This window comes from Zophobas morio, unplaced genomic scaffold, assembly GCF_036711695.1.
Source record: "Zophobas morio isolate AGI-343-1 ecotype UQ-CSIRO unplaced genomic scaffold, CSIRO_AGI_Zmor_V1 ptg000002l, whole genome shotgun sequence".
Taxonomy (NCBI): domain Eukaryota; kingdom Metazoa; phylum Arthropoda; class Insecta; order Coleoptera; family Tenebrionidae; genus Zophobas; species Zophobas morio.
In genome coordinates, this window is record NW_026972107.1 from 26,799,450 (window position 1) to 26,822,783 (window position 23,334).

The following is a 23,334-nucleotide window of genomic DNA, read 5'->3' on the forward strand; positions in this document are numbered from 1 at the left end:
CAATGAATTACCAAAAAATGGTAAAAATGATTTTTGGTACTTCTACGGTTTCGATATAAGGAAACATATATCTTGTAAGTACTTCCAGAAAAAAATGACTTCTTTCGCATCCTAAAACAACTTTAAAAAGAAACACTTGACTTGACCAGCGCTTTCTAGTAAAATTTTTAAGTATGGTTATACTATGTTGCTGGAATTTGGACAGAGAAATATTTCAAACTTCTACTATATTTAGAATGAAGTACCATCGGATGTTAAAAAAAAATTGGTTTAAAATTATTTAGATACAGGTTCTTTTGCTCCTAAATCGAAATAAATGCAGGCTAAAGTGTAATTTTTGATGAACTAATTTATTTAATTGTGTTATACTTTTTGGTGAGGATAAACATAGTGCAAAATTTGATTTTAAATTTAAATTGATTACTTTATTATTACCAGAATCCTTAACACACAACTTTGGTTAGCGTTCTACCACCTACACGACAACACTAAAATTCATTTAAAAGTTCCCGTTAATCCATTCATGAGCTTCTAAGATGCCAGACTGTTGCAAATGGATGCCCTACTTTTCCATTATCTTCGGAACTATAAAATATCGAAATAATGTAAAAAATTGCAATATATTCCTAGTTTACGCTTGGTAAGTAAAAATAAAGTTTAACATGAAATATAAGTATGAAGAGATATACCTATATTAGCTTATTAGAAATCAACGAAAATTCCAAAATAGTTAAAATAGGAAATATTTTTACGAAGTTTTTATTTTTATTGTAACGGGGTTCATTTGATAAATGGCTAATTTGGTGTTTTCCCGACGTTGATACCTCCTAGAATATGAAGAAGTAGGTCACTCGTTTGTCTGTCTGTCGTCTGTCTGTTGCCTGTCTGTTTTCTCTTGAGGAATGTATTAGAAGACTGACTTATAAAAGTCGTGATTAGATCGTTGAAATATTTTAAGAAGTATACATGATAAAACCCTGACCAAATTATGTGTTTATCCTCTCTGTTGTTGTATTTGTTGTTTATTAATCTAGTGTTATTTTTAACCTTGCGCATGTATAGATTTTGAAAACTATTTCAAAATTGTATAACAGAACTAATTGCTGTAAAACTTTGCACACGTTTTAAGGTGTTCTTTCACTTCTAATTTAATAGTCAATCCCTATTTTTATTTTTATTTTTATGAGTTATCATAACAAAAAATTTTATTTCGTAAAATCAGGTTTTACAAGTACATAAGGAACTAGGCTTGTTTAATGAATTGTACTTCAGGGGCAAGGGCAGATTGCCTAAACAACTTTAGATACATTTTTTCCTTAATAAAAATATTATCTTACACAGATCTTTGTTACTTTCCGAAAAAAGGTAACAGTAGTTAAGCTACTTTGAAACAATATGTACTGAATAAATAAAAGGGTCAATTCTCTTATCAAAAACAATTTTGGATAAATTATTGTTACTAATAATAATCTAGAATATCTATAAAAAATTTGTCGTTGCATCTAAACACTGACTGCTGAAAAAATGTTACAAATCATAATTTACGATTCTTAAGTTACATCACAATGTGCTTTATCATTTTTAGACTTTAAATGATTAGGTAAATGAAGAATTAGGTTATCATTAGGGGTAATTATATAACATAACGAATTTATTCTTTTTTAAAATATCGTAAAACTTTCTTTAGCAAAAGGATTGGGTATTTGAATTGCATTAAACATTTAGTAATACTGATAACATTTTTAGATCTAATTCTTGTATCTTTGTACATATGTTAAAAATCTTGGTAGGTTCTTTCTATGGCACTAAAATTTTTGCCTTAAAATGCACTTTGGGAAACTGCGACCAAGCCTGTGAAACCAAAACAAAAATATATAATGAGGACAGACATTTTTTCAAGAGTTTGATTACTGCAAGAGTCTCATTATTGAAACTATATTGGAATCTGAAATTTAATGCACATTGATTATAACTTTGTTTGTATTTGCGGAAAGCACGTATACATATAGTGGATAAAGTTTTATCTATATGTTACCGGTAATCTGTATTATTCAGGTATTTTATACAATACTTAGGCAATGTGTAGAATACCGGGGGCGTCTAGGCATTGCATGAAATAAGTATTACGAATATGACTGTCCATTACACACTTTGCGTAGGTAATGTATACAACTCCTAGGGATTGTATAGAGTACCTCGGGGTCCATCGGAAATGTGTAAAATAGAACAATTTTTATAAAAACGGTTTTTTTGCAGTAGAATTAAGAATTACTGCACTAAAAAATATTTATTCTCCGGTTACTAGACCCTACACAAAGAAATAATTTTAGACATTAAAGGTATGAATACTTTTTACTCATAATAATAAACTTTTTATAATATATAAATTATTCTACAAAAAAGGCACTTAGTACCTTTCTGTAACTATAGTAAAATCACAATTAAATCACGTTAAACTCAAAATCTAGCTAAACTAAAATAATAAAATTTTCCTCAAAAATAATCAGCAACGCGTTTAACTGTCTCCCCGCTTATTGCACCTTACTTACTATCGTCTTTTACACACATTACCGGTGCGCATTCGGCATAGAATACCTAGGAAAAGTATAAAATGAATAATATTTCATACATTACCTTAACGTTTTAGGCATTCTATACATTGCCTAGGTATTGTATAGAATACCTAATTATACAGATTGCCGGTAACATATACACTTATACAATAAATGTTAAACTGTATAACATAATAAATAATAATAAAAACCAGCGTTATCTCAATAAAACTACTGCAACAGCGTCGGTCGTGTAAGATAAAATTCTAGTCACTCAGCAGATTTTCCGCCCGATCGAAAAATTCAATCGCAACACCTTCCCCGTCTACACAATTCTTTATTTACTAAATTTGAAATAGCGTCGCTGTTGACTATGTGCATACAAACCTCTCAAACGTGTAAACTTTCCAATATTGCATCTATTGGATATCTCGCAAATAAAATTTCTTCAACACTGTTGTTGATACAGTCACAAATGGAGTTATCTTATGGGATTTGGCAAGTTATTCCTAGTCTTTGTGTACATTCTCGGTTTCGTCACTGTGTACCAACTATTACTATTTTGCTTCCTGACTCACAGAATACATCAGTGGGATTTTATGTACGAAAAGTAATGCGTATCCTTAACAATACCACTCCAGAATGAATCTGTGGATTTTTCAAGGCCAAAAGCAATAAAAATGTTTGCCGCTTCCGAGGGTGGATTTGGGACGATCGAACGATAAAGGGTGCTTGTTAGTAATGTGTCTGAGATATGTCTATAACGGGTAGTCTGATGGGGTGAGTGGCCCCGATATAGCACAAACACCAAGATAGTGAAAACTTACAATTCTTCCATATGTGTGTACGGGGACAGCGACGTTTCGTTTAGAGATGTGATATTGTTGCTTGTTAGGTCCCTGAAAAAAAAAGAAAAATGTTAATTGTGTTACTAAATCATGGACTCTAGTTGCTATTCCTTGACTTGAGCCAAGTATTTGATTGCGTCTGATGTGAGTGTGTACGTATATAATATACAATAAGTAAATTAATTTCTCTTATAACTAAACTCATTTCATGGTGTCTAAAAAATCGTTATCAGAGTGTTACAAGCAAAAGGAAAATATCTGATGAGTATCTACTGTCAAGTAAGTAAAGAACTGGGGAGTCCTACTTTTCCCTGCATGGTTATTTTGCAATGTTGAGTAGGTATCTGTAAAGTCGAACATATCTTTGTTCGTTACTTGTGGAGCTACTATCCACTCCTACTCTATAATACTAACAGCCGATTTAAATAAAAAATATGTACGCCTAGATAGAACTGCCGTTGATTACACTGTCCAAATTTTTAAAATATTGCCTATAGAAATAAAAAATTTAAATACCAGAACTGTGTTTAGAATTAGTTTAAAATGTTTGTTAGTTACGAATGCATTATTCCTACGAAGAATATTTACCTTTTAATTGCATATGACGTTATGTTTATGTAGGTGTACATGTAGTACGTATATTTTTTATACTTTTTGGACCTGTGTAAAATAGTTTGTTAAACTTATTATTATCACTTATAGTGTACCATAGGTACAAAAATAAAAATATTTGCTCTATTTTACAATCATAATCTTGTTTATAAGCACACAAATGCGGGCATAAATTGGCCTTTATGGCATAAATCAGTCAAAAATTGCTAAGCGACAATTGATTATTCATTTACATGAATTAATTATTCAAACAAGCTTCGATATTCAACTTTTTGATTAAAGTTGGGAAAATAATATTTCATCAAATTATTCTCTGGCCGAATTCAAATTCTTCTAAAATTTCTTCTGAATAAACGTTTTCCGCTTTTTCAGTTTGCATTTTGAAAGTCAAATTATTTAACAAATAAACAACCTGGTATTCATAACAACATCAAAATAATAGCCAGCTACGTATTAAAGTTCGCATCGGTACAATTCACACAATCTTACCGGAAATTCTCAATACCTATTTCGTTAAAAATACTCCATTTTAGAAACTAAAATAGAATAAAAATAGATTCCACTCGTGCATTAATTTCAGATAATGACAAAATTGCAAATATTTTTGAAGATACCTTTGCTGAGACATACATTGCCGAACTTTCTTCAAATCCTCCTATAGTTTCTACACCTCTATGTACTCCCTCACTAACTAATGTTGAGTTCCTTGAAGAAGTATAGGTACACTAGGCTCCGAATGATGAAAAAAACTAAATCTCCCGGACCTAACGACCTGAGTACCTACTGCCATTTTGAATGAATGTGCGCTTTTTTTATGTAAGCCCCTGAGTTTCCTCATGCCGTAATCATTTATTAAATTGCGTAACGATTAGAGAACAGCAACTGAAGTTCCTTCTAGAACATGAGATCATTCCGGTTGAGCAACACGGATTTGTGCCCAACCGATCGGTAGTTACCAATCTTCTCAGTTGCCTCAATGATTGGTCCAGAGAACTTGACAATGATAATCCTGTGGATGTAATTTATTTTGACTACATCAAAGCATTTGATGAAGTCCCGACGAATAGCCTATTACACAAACTTGAGCACTTTGGAGTCAGAGGTGGATGACTTAAATGGATAGAAGGCTTTCTATCGTTTCGAACATTTAGAGTAAACATTGATGGGTGCCTCAGTAATTCACACAAGGTCCTAAGTGGGGTTCCACAAGGGACAATTTTTGGACCCCTTACTATCCGTAGTTTATATCGCCGATCTTACCGTAGAACTTTCCAGTCCTTTCGCTCTATTCGCTGACGACTTAAAATTGTATAACATCTCGAAGAATAACAATGTTTGAAAGGTGGATTTAATAACACTTTATGCATGGACGCAAAAATGGCTTATGACCTTCAATATGAGAAAATGTTGCGTACTTCATCTAAGCAGCAACAATCTCACAATGCAATCTAATCTTGGTGGTCACGTTTTGCAGTTCTTTGTATCGTTGCAGATTGACTTGGACGTCACCAGAAGATTTGTCCTGGTCTTCTCACATCTTATCTGCGGTCGAGAAAGCTAACTTCATTGGGTATTTGATAAGAAAAACTTTCCCCTGTGCACCCATCGAAATCATGGCAAAACTGCACAAGACTTACGTACATACGTCCAGTATAGAGTACGCCAATGCAATCTGCCACCCAATCCTTGTTAGGGACAAACAGCTGCTGGAGTCCGTTCAACGTCGCATCACCCGTATCCCTTTTGGTTTCCATCGTTCTAGCTATGAGATCGTCTTAAGATAATGAAATTACCGACAATTGAACATCGTAAAGTTGGAGGAGATGTTATCACGACCTTTAAAATATTATCACAACTCGATTCACCTATTCGTCATCTTTTTTCAACATCTGTTGATCAAAGAACACGAGGGCATTGACTAATACTACGTAAATGGGTTCTCAAAACAAGAATGAGACCATTCTTCCTACCGGAGCGGGTTTTCGGTATTTGGAACTCCATATCCCTAAGTATAATTCAAAGTCGTGCTTTAATCAGTTTCAAGATAGCACTAGATACCTGGCTCCTCGGTCATCACAACTGATAATACATAGCTTGTATATAAATTAAATTTATAACAACTGTCCTTTGGGCATTACAGGCTCCATCTTCTGCCCTATTTCATTTTTACATAAATAAATTTCGGAAAACAGGTTTGCAATACCACTTCGATTCAGAGACCTCAGAAAGATAATAATTAAACAAACAACTCGCAAAGAATATCAAAGCTTTATCAGAAGTAACGAGAACTCCATTAAGAATAACCCTAAGAAATTTTAGAATTTTATAAATACGAAGAGAAGAACTTGGTGGTATATCGAACTCAATGGTTAACTGGGAAGATATATTATCAACTCCCCAGCAAATAGTACATTCATCTGCTAAAGAGTTTGGTGCAGTTTTTCAAGAGAATCAATATAATTGTGTTCAGAAGTGTGATACTTAAATAAGTAATTAGAAATTGTACCTACCCTGAATCTTGGAAAACATCACGTTTTTATCCTATATTTAAGTTTGGTGACCGCTCTGATATCAAAAATTACAGACCGATTGCCCTTCTGATAAAGTTTCCAAAACTTTTTATGTATGTACTGTCCAACGTTATTTATTCACTTGTTGAAAATTATATCATCATTCCTGAACGACATGGGTTTATTAAGGGCAAAGGGGTAGGTAAGTAGTTCGGGACTTACTACTGCCCTGTACAAATCTACCGACTCACAAATTTCTTTCATCATAATCACTTTGTGGTATTATCCCAATCACTCATGGTTAGTGTTGTTAATAATCTCGGTATGAGGTACCACTTGACAGACCATAAGACCGGTCAGAATTTGCAAAACTAGCCAGCTAAGGTATACGTTTAATTTCATACACTGCCGTAATATAAGCAGGCAATAATTATTTTAAATATATGTAAACAAATAATAATATGCGACTATTACGTATGCCTACACCTATGCCTAAAAAACGAACTTGCGAATGCAATTTTATGAATGTTTAAGCAGCATTCCCGATTCCGATCACGTGTTGCAGTTTCAGTTAATTGTTCTATGAGGAATTCACTGAGATAATGCTAGGATTTATCGGCGTATTTACATAATAAATTGAGACGTTTGCTAATTCAGCCCAGTTCTTACGGCCTCAGGATTACACAAACTTTACATAGCAAGCGACCTAATCCTTAATCCAGCACTTGAAATCCAGCAATTATCCTCAATTAGTACGCATCATATTCAAGAAAATTCGATTCGCTTCCTCGTCCTCGAACAAAATCACTTTTTCGAGGCATTTAAGCGACCCAAAGAAATTGACGACGGTGCAGATTATTATTCAATGTCCTCACCAATGGACACTTTCTCTTCGCAGACAAAACTAATGGCCTAGTTGGGCTTTAAATCACATTATTTCATTTCATTCATTCAAAGAGGAGATAAATTCCTTACGTTTGAGTCAAGTTTAATTCAGAACAACAACCGGTAATAGTGCGATTTAATTTGACAATTAAGCGACTGAAATGGTTTTATTTATCGGTTAATTAAATTTACAGCGGCCTCATTATTATTATCGTTTCAGGTTTTTGTCACTCCTGATATAAGAAATTTAATTAATTGTTGTAACCGAAATAGTCTCAAACCAAATATCAAGCTTCAGTCGCTCGTCAGATCCTTTGTAAAATTTCGAAAGACCGACAGCTCCTTTCGGATTTATTCTATTACGTTACTTCATTCTCACGTTTCATTTAATTTTATTCTTTTATGTTCGTCTCGAGTTTGTGCTTATTGTAAAAATACCACGAAAGGGCGGCTTTTATAACGACGCCAATCTCTTGCACAGTTTCATGCTACTTTCCCTTTAAAAAAGCGATTTTTAATTTTAGAATCCTGCTTGCGGATATAAACGTTCCTCACAATTATTATTCATACTAGAATTCCAGCACTTGGAAATTACAAGAATTCGTTGAGAGGAGGAAGTTGTTATAAATTTCAAAGATTACTCCCTCCAGGATCTGTACCAGTGACATTATGCGCTAGCACACGCACGCACCATTTCCTTTTTCCATACATAAGCACAAAAAGATTTAATAAAGTTTCTGAATAAATTTTGGAAGTAGCTTCTTGTAATCATAATTTAAAATACAACTTTATTATTGAAAACGTAATTTCCGTGGTACTTAAGGATTAGTAATTTTATCTAAGCGCTTGCACAACTACGACTTGAGAGTCGTTAAAATAATTAAACATATTTGTTATTATATGTATGAGTGGTAAAACATTAAAATTTACTGTTTATTTAAGGGGAACTTCGTGTGTTTGAATCAGCAATAATTTACCTTTAATGGTCAAATAGGCATAACTCGTTGCCTAAGACATACATGGAAAATAATCATACATAATGTCACAAGATTTCACTCCGTTATCGAACCATAAATATAAAACCCAACATAGCACAGAGTTCAGATTCATTGTCAACAGATGCGGTAATAACTGGTCTGTTCATTCTTCAAATAACAGGACACGACATGAAAATTCTGGTTTAGAACCACCTGCTAACAGTTTCATTTTTAGCCCTTCCTGTCTAATGCCGAAGTTTTCAAGAATTGTTCTGCTTAGCAACAGAATTTTAATAAAACGAGCGTGGAATAATATAATTAAAGTTAAATGAAATGAAAATAGTATTCGCAGACCGTGTTCTCATCAGCCATTACAACTGCGAGGGTTTCTCTTGGTAAAATCTTTCTACAAAATAAAACGTTCTATCGAACTCTATAAAACAAAGATAGCTTTTACAGTTAATTGAGTTATACTTAGATAAAAATACCTATTCGTTAATAGTCTATCAAGTTAAGCTATCTATTAACAAAACTTTATATTTTTAAACACGTGTGATGTTATTATTATAAACATATTTATCAATTACATAACTTTATATCGGATACGATGTTTTAGTATAATTTACTTACTGCTGAGATCAACAAATGAAGTATAACAAATCATTTCCGTTATTTCAAATGGTATCATTATCTTTTTTCTAGTCGATTTGACAAACGACTTTATTCTCCTTTCAACCACGTACTTCTATGGCTAACCCATACATAAGAAACCAGTAATCTAAATAAATTTTGTGTTAAATGGGCTATAAGTGATATATTTGTTTCAGTGCTTGCAGCTATACAGTTTAACAATTGTGAATTCCAACGTCGTTGAAATGTATTTTACTTTATTATACGCCAATTAAGCAATACAGTAATAACAAACAGCATAAATAATCTAACACTTTAAAATTAAATTTTGACATTCCCTTTTGAATGCGGTAAAAGAAACTCCAAAATAATTCAGGCTGTTATGTTTATTGGCAATTGCCAAAATGCTGTTCAAAGGAGAATGCAGTGCATAATTAAATTTATGAAAGGGTGTATAAAATGAACGTGTACCGCGAACATTACGAATAGGAACATTAATACCAACTTGACACAACAACTCAGGAGCATCAATTATCCCATTTAACAGTTTAAATAAAAAGCACAACTTATGATACGTTCTACGTGTTTCTAGTGATGGAATTGAAAGATAAGATGCTACAAGATCGATATTGTCTAAAATAAGTCCGTTAGAATACAATTTAAATTTAACAAATCTTAAAAAGCTACGTTGTACAGCATCAATACGATTTATGTAAGTGATATAAAAAGGCGACCAACTGATACAGTTAAACTCTAAAATAGAGCGTACTAAAGAGTTAAAAAGAATCACGATGGATCTGATGTTTTTAAAATTCGCTGTCCACCTTTTTATACAACCAAGAATTTTACGACTTCTGGCAACTATATAACCATAATGATCAACAAAAGAAAGTTTTTTGTCTAAATAAATGCCTAGATCTTTTACATTGTCAACAACTTTTAGCGGCTCTTTGTTTAGTAAGTACAAAGGGATGGACGGTTGACTTTTGCGACTGAAGCACATTGTTTGACATTTTTTAATATTGAGAAACATTTCATTGCATTTACACCAACTCTCCAGACGCAAGAGATCGTCTCTCAAAACACTCACATCCTGTGCTGTTTCAATTCTCTTATACAACTTCAGATCATCTGCATATAATAGAGATCTAGAGTTAACATTTGAGCAAATATCGTTTATAAAGATATTAAATAATAAAGGTCCAATTATTGACCCCTGCGGAACGCCAGATGTTAACTCGTACGTAAATGACCTAAATTTCATTACTTCAACAAAGTGTAATCGGCCACTAATGTAAGAATTGAACCATGAAAGCAATGGATCTCTTACACCATAAAGATAGAGTTTATACATGAGTAATCTATGATTAACAGTATCAAAAGCCTTGCTGAAATCGGTGTAAATGCAATGAACCTCCCCACCGACTTCAAAAGCATCAAGAATCTCGTCAACAAAAGTCAAAAGATTGGTTAACGTTGACCTGCCTGAACAAAAACCATGCTGATATAAGCTAATTACATTCTTAAACGACTCAAATACAGATTTGTACACAATATTTTCAAAAAGTTTTGATGGAACGGACAATATACTGATAGGGCGATAATTTTCAATATGATGTTTATCTCCAGATTTAAAGACTGGTACAACACGCGCCGACTTCCATAAATCAGGAAATTTACCAGAGCGAACCGAGATCGAAAAAATATTGGCAAGTGGTATCGTCAGAGAATCTCTACAATTATAAAAAAATATAGGCGGAAGTCCATCCGGGCCCGCACCTTTACTAAGATCGAGAGACTTCAATTCATTAAATACAGTATCTTCTGTAATATGTACAGTCTTGATATCAACAAGTGATTTAATTTCATAGGGATAATTATGGTAACTACTGACACTACTTTTCGTATAAACAGAAGAAAAGTAATTGGCAAAAGCGTTTACTATGTTTTCATACCCAAGAATATGACTCATTATACTTCATGGTGTTCGGAAGTTCACAACTGTTTTTCATATTTTTAACAAAATTCCAAAAGTGTTTGGGATTAGAATTAATCTCGGATTCCGTTTTGTTGATGTACATATTATAACATTCAGAAATAATTCTCTTGCATTCTGCTCTAAAAGAAACAAAGTCAGCATAATCTCTAATATCGCCAGTTACTTTAAATCGACGATGCGCACTGTTTTTCTTTTTTACAAGATTACGAGCCTCACCACTAAACCACACCGGAAACTTTTTGCTCCTTGATTTCCGCATAGGTACAAAATTATCACAGATGAAAGTTAGATAACAATAAAATACACTCACAATGTCACTAATATTATTGTCATCGTTAATAAAATGCCAATCACAGTTATACATATAATTATTAATTATATCATAATTGCAGTTTTTAAAATCGTAGTAAATATCACAGAAATTATCACTAGAATTTTCACAGCCCGTTATTACCAGCTTAAATGGAGGATGATATTTATCTATTTTTACAAGTTCTTGAGTACTACTTATAACAATATTATCACAGTTAGAATAACAGAGATCTAAGATATTACCACTGCAATTAGCACCGTCATTGAATTGATGAAGATCATAAGAAGCAAAATTATCACATATAAGAATTTCTTTTTCTGATCTTACATTGATTGGAATAAGACCTATAATTTCGTCGTCACAAATCCATTTTACCCCCGCAAGATTAAAATCACCAAGAATGAAAATTAGACTATATAAATTGTTGTAACAAACCGACTTTACCTTATTAACAAAAGTTTCATACAATTCTGCCAAAATATCAGGCGGTAGGTATACAGCACAGAAAATTAATATTTTATTATTGATTTGCAAGGTTACCCACAAATCTTCTAGCTCAGAAAACAAATTCATTTTACTTGACTGAAAATTCTTCTTGACATTTAAAATTCTTTTAAATATTACATACAATTGATTGACTTTTTAACATGTCTTCGGCAACAAAATTGTTGTTTTACGCCTAAACATGATATTATTATAAATATTTAATATTGTTAATGATATTTATTACTTTATTAGTGTTTGAGTAATATTTTCACACGTTCAATGTTAATCATGTTATTTTACCGCTAATATATTTTTTCAACTTCAAAACCTTGATTTCAGTTTAAAGTGCATTTTGTGAATGTTTAAAAACACACAGAGCACACATGCATTATTAAAAATCTTGAATCACTGATGTTTCAAAATGTATTCAATACATAAGTGTTAATGTTAAATGACCTGTCAATGAATATTTTTTAACAGTGTTTTTACTTAGGTTAAGTGCTACTGTTTTTTGCAGATTATTGAGTAAGGAAACAATTATTTATGTAAATTTCGAAACGCGGTTTCCACTACTGTTTTCAGCTTACAAAACTTTAGAAATCGTACCTACATTGTAGACTTGAAATGAGATACAGTTAAAAGAAGCTTCTAGCAGCTTCCACAACACAACTTTCTTTTTACTTCATTTCGTTTCCAACAGCAACAAAAAAAAAAAAATACAATGTGTCTGGTAACCTAAAATTTCCCTATACATATAAATGAGATATTGTTTTTTACTGCCCTTACGTTATAAAGAAAATTGTGCACCGGTTATATTTAAAATTTCACAACATTAAATTTGTTGATAATGGAGATATTACATTCTGAAAATGTATTAAAAATCCCATGCGGTAAATATAGCGACTTGCAATACTAGACACAGGTATACTCGTATTAAATTTTAACAAGATGTTAAAACAAACAAGTTTGTTAGTTTGCTCTTTTTTTAAAGGTAATTCACGACGCTCTTGTGTAATGTTCTGGTGGTAATTTAATTTAACTGTGGGGTATTTATTTAGTTTTAATAAAAATAATTTGTGTCCTCCATATCTATAATTTAATACATAACAAACTTTAACAATAAATTGAGACGAATAGCTCAGAACCATGTTTTTTTAAAATATTTCCAAGATGTTCACATGCGTAGGATACGTTTACAGTCTCCAAAATTTTGAGAAGTTACCTGTAACAGAAAACTTGAAAAGAAACATAGTGTTCGCTTCTAAGTCTTCGTTACTGGCGGACGCGCTAAAAATACTAAAATCTCATGCCCACATGTTGACAGAAAATGTTCCGTTTTGTTAAAATGTTTGAATAATATATTATTTATCATTATACCCATTCATGCCTCCATGTGTCTAGGAGTAAGCCTTATTTTTTGCTGTTGTATCATCCGTGAAAATTAGTAATGGATACAGCTTCCTCTTGGAAATGGGATATTATTTGAACTTTATTAAAATAACTGATCGGTGGCACGTTCGGAGTTAAATTAAATTTGACAATACTTATGCCAGTCATCTGACAATAAAGCATTGACTAAAGTGAATTTTTATTAATGCACGTAAATTGTGTGTACGAAATTTACTATCCCCAACTGTACACTTGCAAAATAATATAGGTAAGGGTAAGGAACACTAAATTCTACGATTATGGGCATAATCGTAACATTGTAATTTCATTATGAATTAGTCCTACTCTAATAGTTCAGAAGTTACCATCATGGGAAAAGTTACAATTCAATAATAATTTAGTTGCAATTTAATATCACAAATGATAACGATTCTCCTGTTCGCTTTAATTAAAATATAAAAGTGTTTAGCTAACGTGCCAAAAATCTTATAGTAAGGTTACATTCATTCAAAAATGCGGGACGGAGGACTTTGTTTTATATAATTCAAATATTTTAATGATTTCTATGATGCCATTTCACTTATTAATTCTACCGTATTGTAGTATTTGCCAAAATTTAACAACCACCAACACAGCATTCTACCTTGAAAATACAACTGACAACACCGTAGTATTGTATTAAATCTGAAGTTTGACATGGGAAGAAAACAAAGATAGGTGTAACGAAACGAAATACCGCGGGCCGGAAATCGGAAGGCGTACAGAACTAGCGGCATTTATTCAAGAGCGAAAGCAAGAAAAAGAGTCTTCACCAGAGATGAATCCTATGGGTTTTCGAAAAATTGAGATCGTACAGTCCTACCGATCACCGTTCCGTCGTACCGCCGTAAGTACCGTTTTCGGATTTTCTGCCCATTTCTGAATCGCCGCCTCCGAGAGAAAAAGCGTAGGTATGGCGGTCCCAGTTTTTTTGTTTTTTTTTGTTAACCGTAAGAAGCCGAAACCGTTGAGCACACGTCCTTTTCCGCCGCCGCGTTCCGCTCCCGCGTCGCCGTACCGCTCACACGCGATTTCCCGTTCCAGGGTTGCCACCCTCAGAACCAGGAGGATGCTGCCGTCCAGGAGGAACGACCGTGATGGATATTTTGTCCTGATTTGTAAACCGACTTGTAATTTTATTTTAAGATTGGCCGTAAGATTATTATTTTAGGCGTGTAGCTGGTTGCGAGAAATTAAAACCCGATTATTGTAAAAATAGTGTTATTTCTTGTTTCTGTTGGCGCCCGAGCACCACTACTCCCGACCTAAGCCGCCACCCCCGGTGGCGTGAAGGTAACCTCATACCCTGGGTGGGCCAGACGTGTTTCCTTCCAGTCGCACTAGTCGGTCCAGGGCTTGGCACTGAGGTACGCCACCCTCACGGGATATTGACGAAACTCTCGACCGTCACCGTCCGCCTCCGGAGTTTCGTCACATAGGTCTTAACTAATTTATACTTAATTGCAGAGCTTGGAAAGGTTTTGACGTTTTAAAATGTTTAAAAGAGAGATAGTAAATTCTACAAACGTTCATATAGTTGACCTAATCTCTTTGTGCTTCCGTCTTTCGTGTTGAGAACTTTAACGTTCGTTGAAGTTTCAATGAAAATCACCATTGGAGTTTTTTTTATTAGCGACTCCCCTACTGCAATCAACAAGTGATGGTTTCTTAATTTTGGCAAAAACTATGCATCATACTGATAATGATAAACTAGCAGCGCGAACGGAAAAGATAAAGAATTAAAACTTTATTTATATTATTATAAAAGCAATCTTACGGCTAGCCGTGTCCATTATCTGAATTATAGTAATCATGTACACACCGATATTTTCAAAAGCTGCCCTTCTATTTTTCAGATTATTGTTTATTAGATTTCTACATTTCCTTAGACATTTTGGAAAATTAAAAAAAAAAATCTTTGATTTGCTAACTACAAACTGCTTGGTTAACTGAAACAACTACTACTACAGTAGTAACTGTCTCAAAAAATACAGTTTTTGTCAAACCAATGTCATAGGTTATAGGTTCAACTGAAATTAAATGTTGAACAAATAAATGCCGATATAGTTGACGTCAAATAAGTTTTATCCAAATTAAACGTTCCAGAAGTAGCTAATTTCAAACCAGTATACCGATATGTCACGAGATCGAACACAAAAGTATAGTCTTCCAGATTCTCTAAGATTGTATGGCTATTGTAAAATTAGGCTATTGAGAAGTCGACAATGGAGCGGTTAAACAGGTAAATCCACAATTGTAAATCTTCTCGATTGTACCTGCCCCTATCCGTCATCCATTTCATTTCATATTGGCACAAATCCTTGATTTATGACGGTAGGCTCGTGCCGGTGGCCAGCCGCACAAAAGAGATTATTATTTATCATTATTAGGTTTAGTGGGGTCATATAACCTTTGAGAATCTGGAAGACTTTGACAAGATATCTACAATATTGGTAAAGAAGAATTAGATCATAGCGATGGTGCTGGTGGGAATAATATTAGCAAGTGTTAATATTTAAAAAACCTGGACACCAAAAAATTATCCCTTAAAAATTCTTGTAATGGCTGAAGTGATTATCATCAAATGAACTAAGAACATGAACCATAATGCATGAACTTTGTCAATGATATGATGACAGTTTTTGGACCTCCCAGAGTGGGACGAAACTGAAATACGTAACCAAAATTGTGAAAAATACACATCTGTTTTTTTCAACAATATTGCCTGCTCTGGATGCCTAAGTGTCCGAGGGATTGTGTACCAACAGTTATTGCTGGTTTTAAAAGTGTTCATATTATCTGAGAGGGCACAAACTTCCTACTTGATATTTATTCGTTCATCAGTAGTGTTCGGATATCTTCAAAAATATACCGAAATATATCTCACGGTAAGTACTTTTTCATGCACTTATTGTGTTATGGCTAGTGTGTGTATTTTAAATTAAATAAAACATCTTTTGTAGTAAATTTTGTGAACTTCAAACATTTTTTGTAGGTTTACGGTGACTTATAAAAAAAGTCCCACGTTGTCCAACTTTGTATAAATAAGGAGCATGTTTGTAAAGTTTGAAGATAAGATCCTCAAAATTTGAAATCCATCTTTTACCCCCTTTCGAAATAAGTATTTGACAATATACGTGTGGTTGTTTTACCGGTTAAGCACAGTTATAAAAATATACATAGGTACACAGAAATTTTATGTAAATATATATGCTTTATTTTAAGCTAATCAATATGTTTTTCAGCTACATTTGAAGTTACCATGCCCTGCAGGATGGGAGCACTGCAAGAAGATTCTTCCATGATCCCAAAATTTCAGCAAAATACCGGAAACATTGATTTATATATTTTGAGTCATTTTAAGAGCAACTTCTTGTGGAGAAGAAATAAAATTAACGGAAATTAAGGCACATGTCTTTGAAATTGCAAAAATATTTGTGGACACGCATAGATTGTTCAATATGCTTATGACGGTGTATAAAGTTGTCAATGTTATCAATCATCATTATTATTTTATCATCTTTGCTTCCTACTGGACAGCAACCAGGATCTTTTAAATACGCTTTTTCTGTCTTTTGATCTCTTAATAGCCTCTTTAAGGAAACTTTTGAAAAATGTAATGGAAGAAACTGATATCGAGGAATCGGAATCGACAAATTTTGTCCTATGAAGAAATAGTAAAAATGAGTTTCGAAAGTGATTACTGACTAGTGATTTGTAATATTAAATATAATCATTTATAATGGTTATTACTTTTTTGGAACTGTACTGTATTATTGTATTCAATTTTGTATATTTATAAGTTTCATTCATCTTTTTCATGTTAATTAAAGTTCAGTGCGTTATTATCACTTGCCAGATTGCCACCGTATAATATTTCTGCTCAAACAAGTTGTCTGCGGAGACAACACACGCCATCGCATCACTGTCCGTCCTGTATATCCAGCCCCATTTGCCTACGCTGGCATGCCTCAAATTCATCACGCTTTGGCACTCCCGCCGTCAATACCCTTATCCAGGTTGTGGATTAACGCAAGGGTGCATTAATAAGGCTATTAGAGGGCCAGATGGAGCGCGTAATAATCGACGATGGCCGTACCACAGCTCCACGCATAATTCGCGAATAAGACGGCCTCCGGGTTAACGAACTATCCGCTGTTTGCTTCCTTACTCGGTTCGTCCTTGGCCAGGACACAAAGCGCTCCTGGACCCGAAAGGGATGATAAATGACTCCTCGATATCCGCCCCGCAACCCTACAAACTAGCTGATGTGCTGATGCTGCCAGATATACACGAAGTGTCACCTGATGGAAATCGGCCGTTAACGTTTTAAAGCGCGCCAATTGATTCGCTAATGGCGCACCGAGTTAATTTTGAGAGGATTATGAGCAGTTTTAGGAAGATTGAGGCGGAAAGATTGATAAGACAGCGGCTTGATAACTAGGGTATCAATCTCATCGGAGTTATTTGTCACCGGTCTATTCTGATACCGAGCTTGGTCGGGATTAGGGAGATTGGGCGCTTCTTACCGCCGTGAATCTCCACAGTTTCAATTACTTTCACTCGGTTCGTGCTCTTACATGAACTTCCGAAATCAGACGTTTAAATCGTCGGCGATTTGGAAACATAAAGGGAAAATATGGTGGTTATACTGTTTGTTTAGAAAGAAGATAATGGAATGAATTTTGTAATAAGAATAAAATTAAGTTTTTTTGCGGTCTTTATTAAATTTGCATGAGCTAAACTTTTAGAAGGAGAACAGTTTTGGTATAAATACATATGTTTATACTTTTTTCGAATTTCACAAGTCCTAAAATACCAAAGTACACTTTCGCTTTGTCGTGTATACGTCTACTTTTAGTTTTTAGTCTGTTTGTGTCTGTGAGCTGAAAATTCATTAAGTTGATAATATCGGCACCTGCCGAACCCATGACTTTGGAAATTTTAATGCAGTATTGCGTTGAACTTTGTGAAGCGAAATGATACCTTAAGATTATTTTATTTCTTTTTATTACTCTTATACTTCTATTTAAAATGAAGGACAGGTTCAGGCGTAAACCTTGGCTTGGGTGAGAGAGAGGTGTACTTGTAGGAGCTGTAGGTAGACTATTGCAGTCATCTAATATTATTATTATTAGTCTGGTTGTTCATGAGGTCAACTACACAATGGCCACCCCAAAAAATAATGCCTAAAAAATATAAGCTTAATAAAATAGTTTTTTGTTAAAATTACATTTGTCAGTTGTGTATTCGTATTATATTGTACAGTTTAAGCTTTTGACGAAGAAGCTGCTTTTACTGTATCCCATTTCCGATAAAAAATTGGCAATGTTTTCTTCGTGATTTACAGAATTTTAGAAGCTGCCAACGGTGGTGAAAACCGCGTTTCGAAATTTCTACCAATATTAAGATATTGACATTCTACTGAAATTTTAATTTCTTGGGATAATAATAATAAGATATTAATAAAAATAAACAAAACTGAATTAATATTGTATGAACTAAATAAACTTCTTGAAAAAAGTTCACCAGGACCTGACGGGTTTAAATCTCTGATACCCAAACGGTGTGAGGATCCTATTGTCAGTCTTTACCCCACATTTTTAACCTCACTTTTTCTACTAATGTGGTTTCAAGCACTAGTCACTCATGTGTTTAAAGAATGTAATAAAACAAAATCATAAAATTACCGCTCCATTAATCTTACGTCTATGTATATTGTAAAGTCATGGAGAGAATCATATAGAATCACTTAATTCGATTTTTCAACGACTAATTTATAATTTCCATATACCAACATAGCTTCTTAATGTCTGGGCGTTATCTTTGGAGTAATTCGCATATTGACGTTATTTACTTTTAGACTTCGAAAAAACCAAGTTCCACATTATTGTCTCTTAAGTAAATTAGAAAATGTAGGACTCAGTGGTCGTGTGTTACGGTGGATACGAGCCTTCCTTAGTGGACGCAGCTTCAGAATGAAAGTGGATTCGTGGATTCGTCCTAGTCACATAACCAGAAAGTTCTATCAGGTGTCCCACAAGGCTCTATGTTAAGACCCATTCTGTCGCATGTCTGTTACATATTGTCTATATTTCAATCATCCCCTGCAATTAATGTTTACAATGGCAGATGATGTTGAAATCCACTGGTAACTTATCAAATTATTCAAGGCGACCTTATGGAAGCATACAAATGAACTCGTATCTGGCTAATGCTGTTAAATAAACATAAATACTTTGTTCTGCGCTTACGCAAAAACAACCCGAATATACTTCATATTCTAGACAATTACATGTTGTATTCGATTAACCAGATAAGTGACCTAGGTGTCATTCCTGACAAAGAATTATCTCTTTGTGACCACGTTGCTCGTGAATCATTTCAAGTTTGTATTATTGCTGAGAGGCCATTTTTACTTATTGACCTAAGCTAAGGAAGTATAGTAATCGAGTCCACCAGGCGCCTTCGTTACTTTCATATTTTCTTGACGTTTCATGACCCCTAGCCAAGGCCGCAGCTAGGGGGAAGCCAGGGGAGGCTGACCGTCCCCTAGAGAAATTTTTGCCTTCCGTAGACCTGGATAAGTTATAATTAACCAAATGTTTTAAATTTTTGTTTCAACATTACAAATGCTGCAAAGTCAGTTTGAAAATGAAAGTGCAAAGTTGCAAAGTGAATTGTGGAATAGTGCCCTCTGATATTTAAAATGTTTGAGATGGGGGCTGTGGCGGACAGGGGAGAAACGCGACAACGTCAAATTTGGCAACAAAATGTGTTCCGCAAATATAAAAATTGACCTGTTTTTTAGTTGGTTCAAAATAAAAGTTATTTAGGGTGGTTTCTGCCCTGTATGTGAATAGATGAAGCTAGATTCTGACATCGGCTTTACCAACATTTTCAGATAACATCGTCATTTTCTTGGTCGGGATAAAAAGGATTTTGATTACTGTTTTATCTTCTTCACGATTGATTGAAAAATTCTTGTTAATTTCCAGTTTCGATTGTCGGGAAACTTGCATGTTTGTGTTTTGTAAGCTGTTTATAATATGAAATTTAAACTATTGGTAATCAGTGATTCATGGTATACAGGGTGCCGCATCCAAGTCTGGATATAGGGAATTAACATGCGAATTGGTTTTTATTTTATAATATCTCCCCAGATCACTTTAAAGCTATTATTGAGTGATGGCTTTGTGGAGGTCGAAGAGGGCTATCGGCCAGTATTTTTTTCAAATCGTTGCATCGCGCTCATTCACTGTAAAAAGGTTTTAAAAATCGTATTTTGAAATTCGCGCCCGATCCGAATTGTCGCGAAGTGTTCCGTCGTACTGTCGAAGTTCGGCGATCGCGTATTTTCATTACCCATGCAAAATTCAAATGTCAAAGTGAAATTAGAAATTATTCTCATCAGAAATCAACGAACAAGTCAAACTGAATTATTTTATCCAGTGTGATGATTATTGTAGGACAAATTAAACGGAATAAATGCACAAATTGATCCATTCATTCGTCATAGTGCGCGACCCCGTCAAACGAGCCATCTCGAACTACAATCAGACCGTATCCAAAAAGCCCAAGATGAAGACTTCAAGACTTCGAGCAGCTGGTCTTCCTCAAAACCCCATCAAAGCCCATCGGCAGCATTGCGACATTTTCTGGGAGCCCTCAAGCTAGGAATGTACTCGGGCTGCCTCACTCAGTAATCACTGAACGACTCAAATTGAATTATTTTATCCAATATGACGATTATTGTAGGTCAATTTAAACGAAATAAATGCACAAACTGCACAAAATATTTTATTAGGTTATGTTGCTGGTGCTGATCGAGTCTTTATTACTAAAATCTCATTAAAATGCCATGTTCTACTGCGATTAGATGAAAAAGCGAGGGCCCGCTTTTCTTATTGTGTGATGATAAGATTTACCATCAAAATAGCTGGCGCTTTTGAAGAGGACCTTTTAATGAACCATTTAGATAACTACAAATAACAAAACTTAACAATTGTTGATGAATGAAGTAATGAAATATTGTACGAATCTGGAGAAGTATTGCACTATTTTCAAGAATTGCTCAAAAAGACTGCTCTCACCAGCTGTACAGTAAGTAAGCCAATCTTCAAAACTCCTACGTGTGTTGATCAGCATTTTAGTTGAAATCTGAAGACAATATTGCTGGATTGCTTGTTTCAGCGCTTCTCTGTTTGTATAGCTTGTCTGAATGCAGATGGTCGTGAAGAAATCTCCAAAGAAAAAATTCTCAGGGGTTTAGATCCGGCGATTGCACAGGCCAATGGGGCGGTGCAAATTTTCCATTCCAACATTGCGGAACAATACTGGTTCAAATAAACAACATTTATGCGAACTGTATGGCTGGAGATTTGGTCCTGGATGTAAAAGACCTGCTGCAGATGCCGCACCCTTCGAGTCCCAGGAAGTATTTGCTGAGCTAGCATATTATCCTACTTCTGAGCATTCAATCCGGATTCGATGAAAAAAGGTGCAATGACATGATGTCCTAGAAGCCCCAGTCATACACTGGTAATTGCACGCCATTGATAACGAAGGTCATGGACCACGTGACGGTTGTGTAATGCTCAAATTTGATCGTTCTGACGATTATAACTTCCCTTAAGACCAAATGAACGTCAGTAAAACAAATTGTCCTCAAAAACTCTCCATCAGCCTAGATTCGCTCAAGCGTTCCTTCGTAAAACTCTATATGTGAGAAGTAGTCCCAGGCTTCAATTTTTTGTCATGATGCTTTTTGAAATTCTTCTATCTCATCTGTTTAAGACCCCTAGAAAACGTCGTGCCCACCTGATTTTATGTAATTTTTATCACCTTTGAAAATAAATGTAACTTTATTTTGCGAAATATTATTTTTATTTTTGTTGTTGTTAACACAATAAACAAATAAAACAGTAATACAAAAGTTTCTGAATCCCAAAACACATTCGTAATAGAGAAAAATACTTTAAAATGTTGATGAGTCAATGTTCTACATTTCTCTCTCAAAAATTTCCTGTAATGAAGATGCTTCCTGGAGGCAAAAATCCATCGCTGCTTAACGAATGTAAAATCAATTGACTTCCAATCTTTAGTGATTCCAAAAAAAAGGGTGAAATTTATCCAAATTACCTACTAATTAAATTAACTGTTGAAGAACATGCAGGCCCCCGCTTTTTCATCTAATCGCAGTAGAACATAGCATAACCTAATAAAATATTTTGTGCAGTTTGTGCATTTATTTCGTTTAAATTGACCTACAATAATCGTCATATTGGATAAAATAATTCAATTTGAGTCGTTCAGTGATTACTGAGTGAGGCAGCCCGAGTACATTCCTAGCTTGAGGGCTCCCAGAAAATGTCGCAATGCTGCCGATGGGCTTTGATGGGGTTTTGAGGAAGACCAGCTGCTCGAAGTCTTGAAGTCTTCATCTTGGGCTTTTTGGATACGGTCTGATTGTAGTTCGAGATGGCTCGTTTGCCGGGGTCGCGCACTATGACGAATGAATGGATCAATTTGTGCATTTATTCCGTTTAATTTGTCCTACAATAATCATCACACTGGATAAAATAATTCAGTTTGACTTGTTCGTTGATTTCTGATGAGAATAATTTCTAATTTCACTTTGACATTTGAATTTTGCATGGGTAATGAAAATACGCGATCGCCGAACTTCGACAGTACGACGGAACACTTCGCGACAATTCGGATCGGGCGCGAATTTCAAAATACGATTTTTAAAACCTTTTTACAGTGAATGAGCGCGATGCAACGATTTGAAAAAAATACTGGCCGATAGCCCTCTTCGACCTCCACAAAGCCATCACTCAATAATAGCTTTAAAGTGATCTGGGGAGATATTATAAAATAAAAACCAATTCGCATGTTAATTCCCTATATCCAGACTTGGATGCGGCACCCTGTATATAAAACCTAAAATTCCAAAATACATAAAAAGAAACACAAACAACATGCAAAATCAACGTGCCAAAAAATGTGTAAAAATGTTAAGTTTTTGTCGTAAAAATGCAAGTCCGTAATTCTCCTCAGCACCCGAAGTTGGGCAGTATTAGGCAATGTGC

The 23,334-nt window shown here is 34.4% G+C and overlaps 1 protein-coding gene across 3 annotated transcripts in view; it reads right to left on the bottom strand.

The window, feature by feature from the left end:
* LOC135132103 (lutropin-choriogonadotropic hormone receptor) overlaps positions 1–23,334 on the bottom strand; it is a 320,328-nt gene that overhangs the window by 90,799 nt on the left and 206,195 nt on the right. For all 3 annotated transcript variants that reach the window (XM_064060053.1, XM_064060044.1, XM_064060061.1), the window contains exon 2: positions 3,380–3,451. In XM_064060053.1, the coding sequence (XP_063916123.1) occupies positions 3,380–3,451 (72 nt within the window). The remainder of the gene's footprint in view (positions 1–3,379; positions 3,452–23,334) is intronic.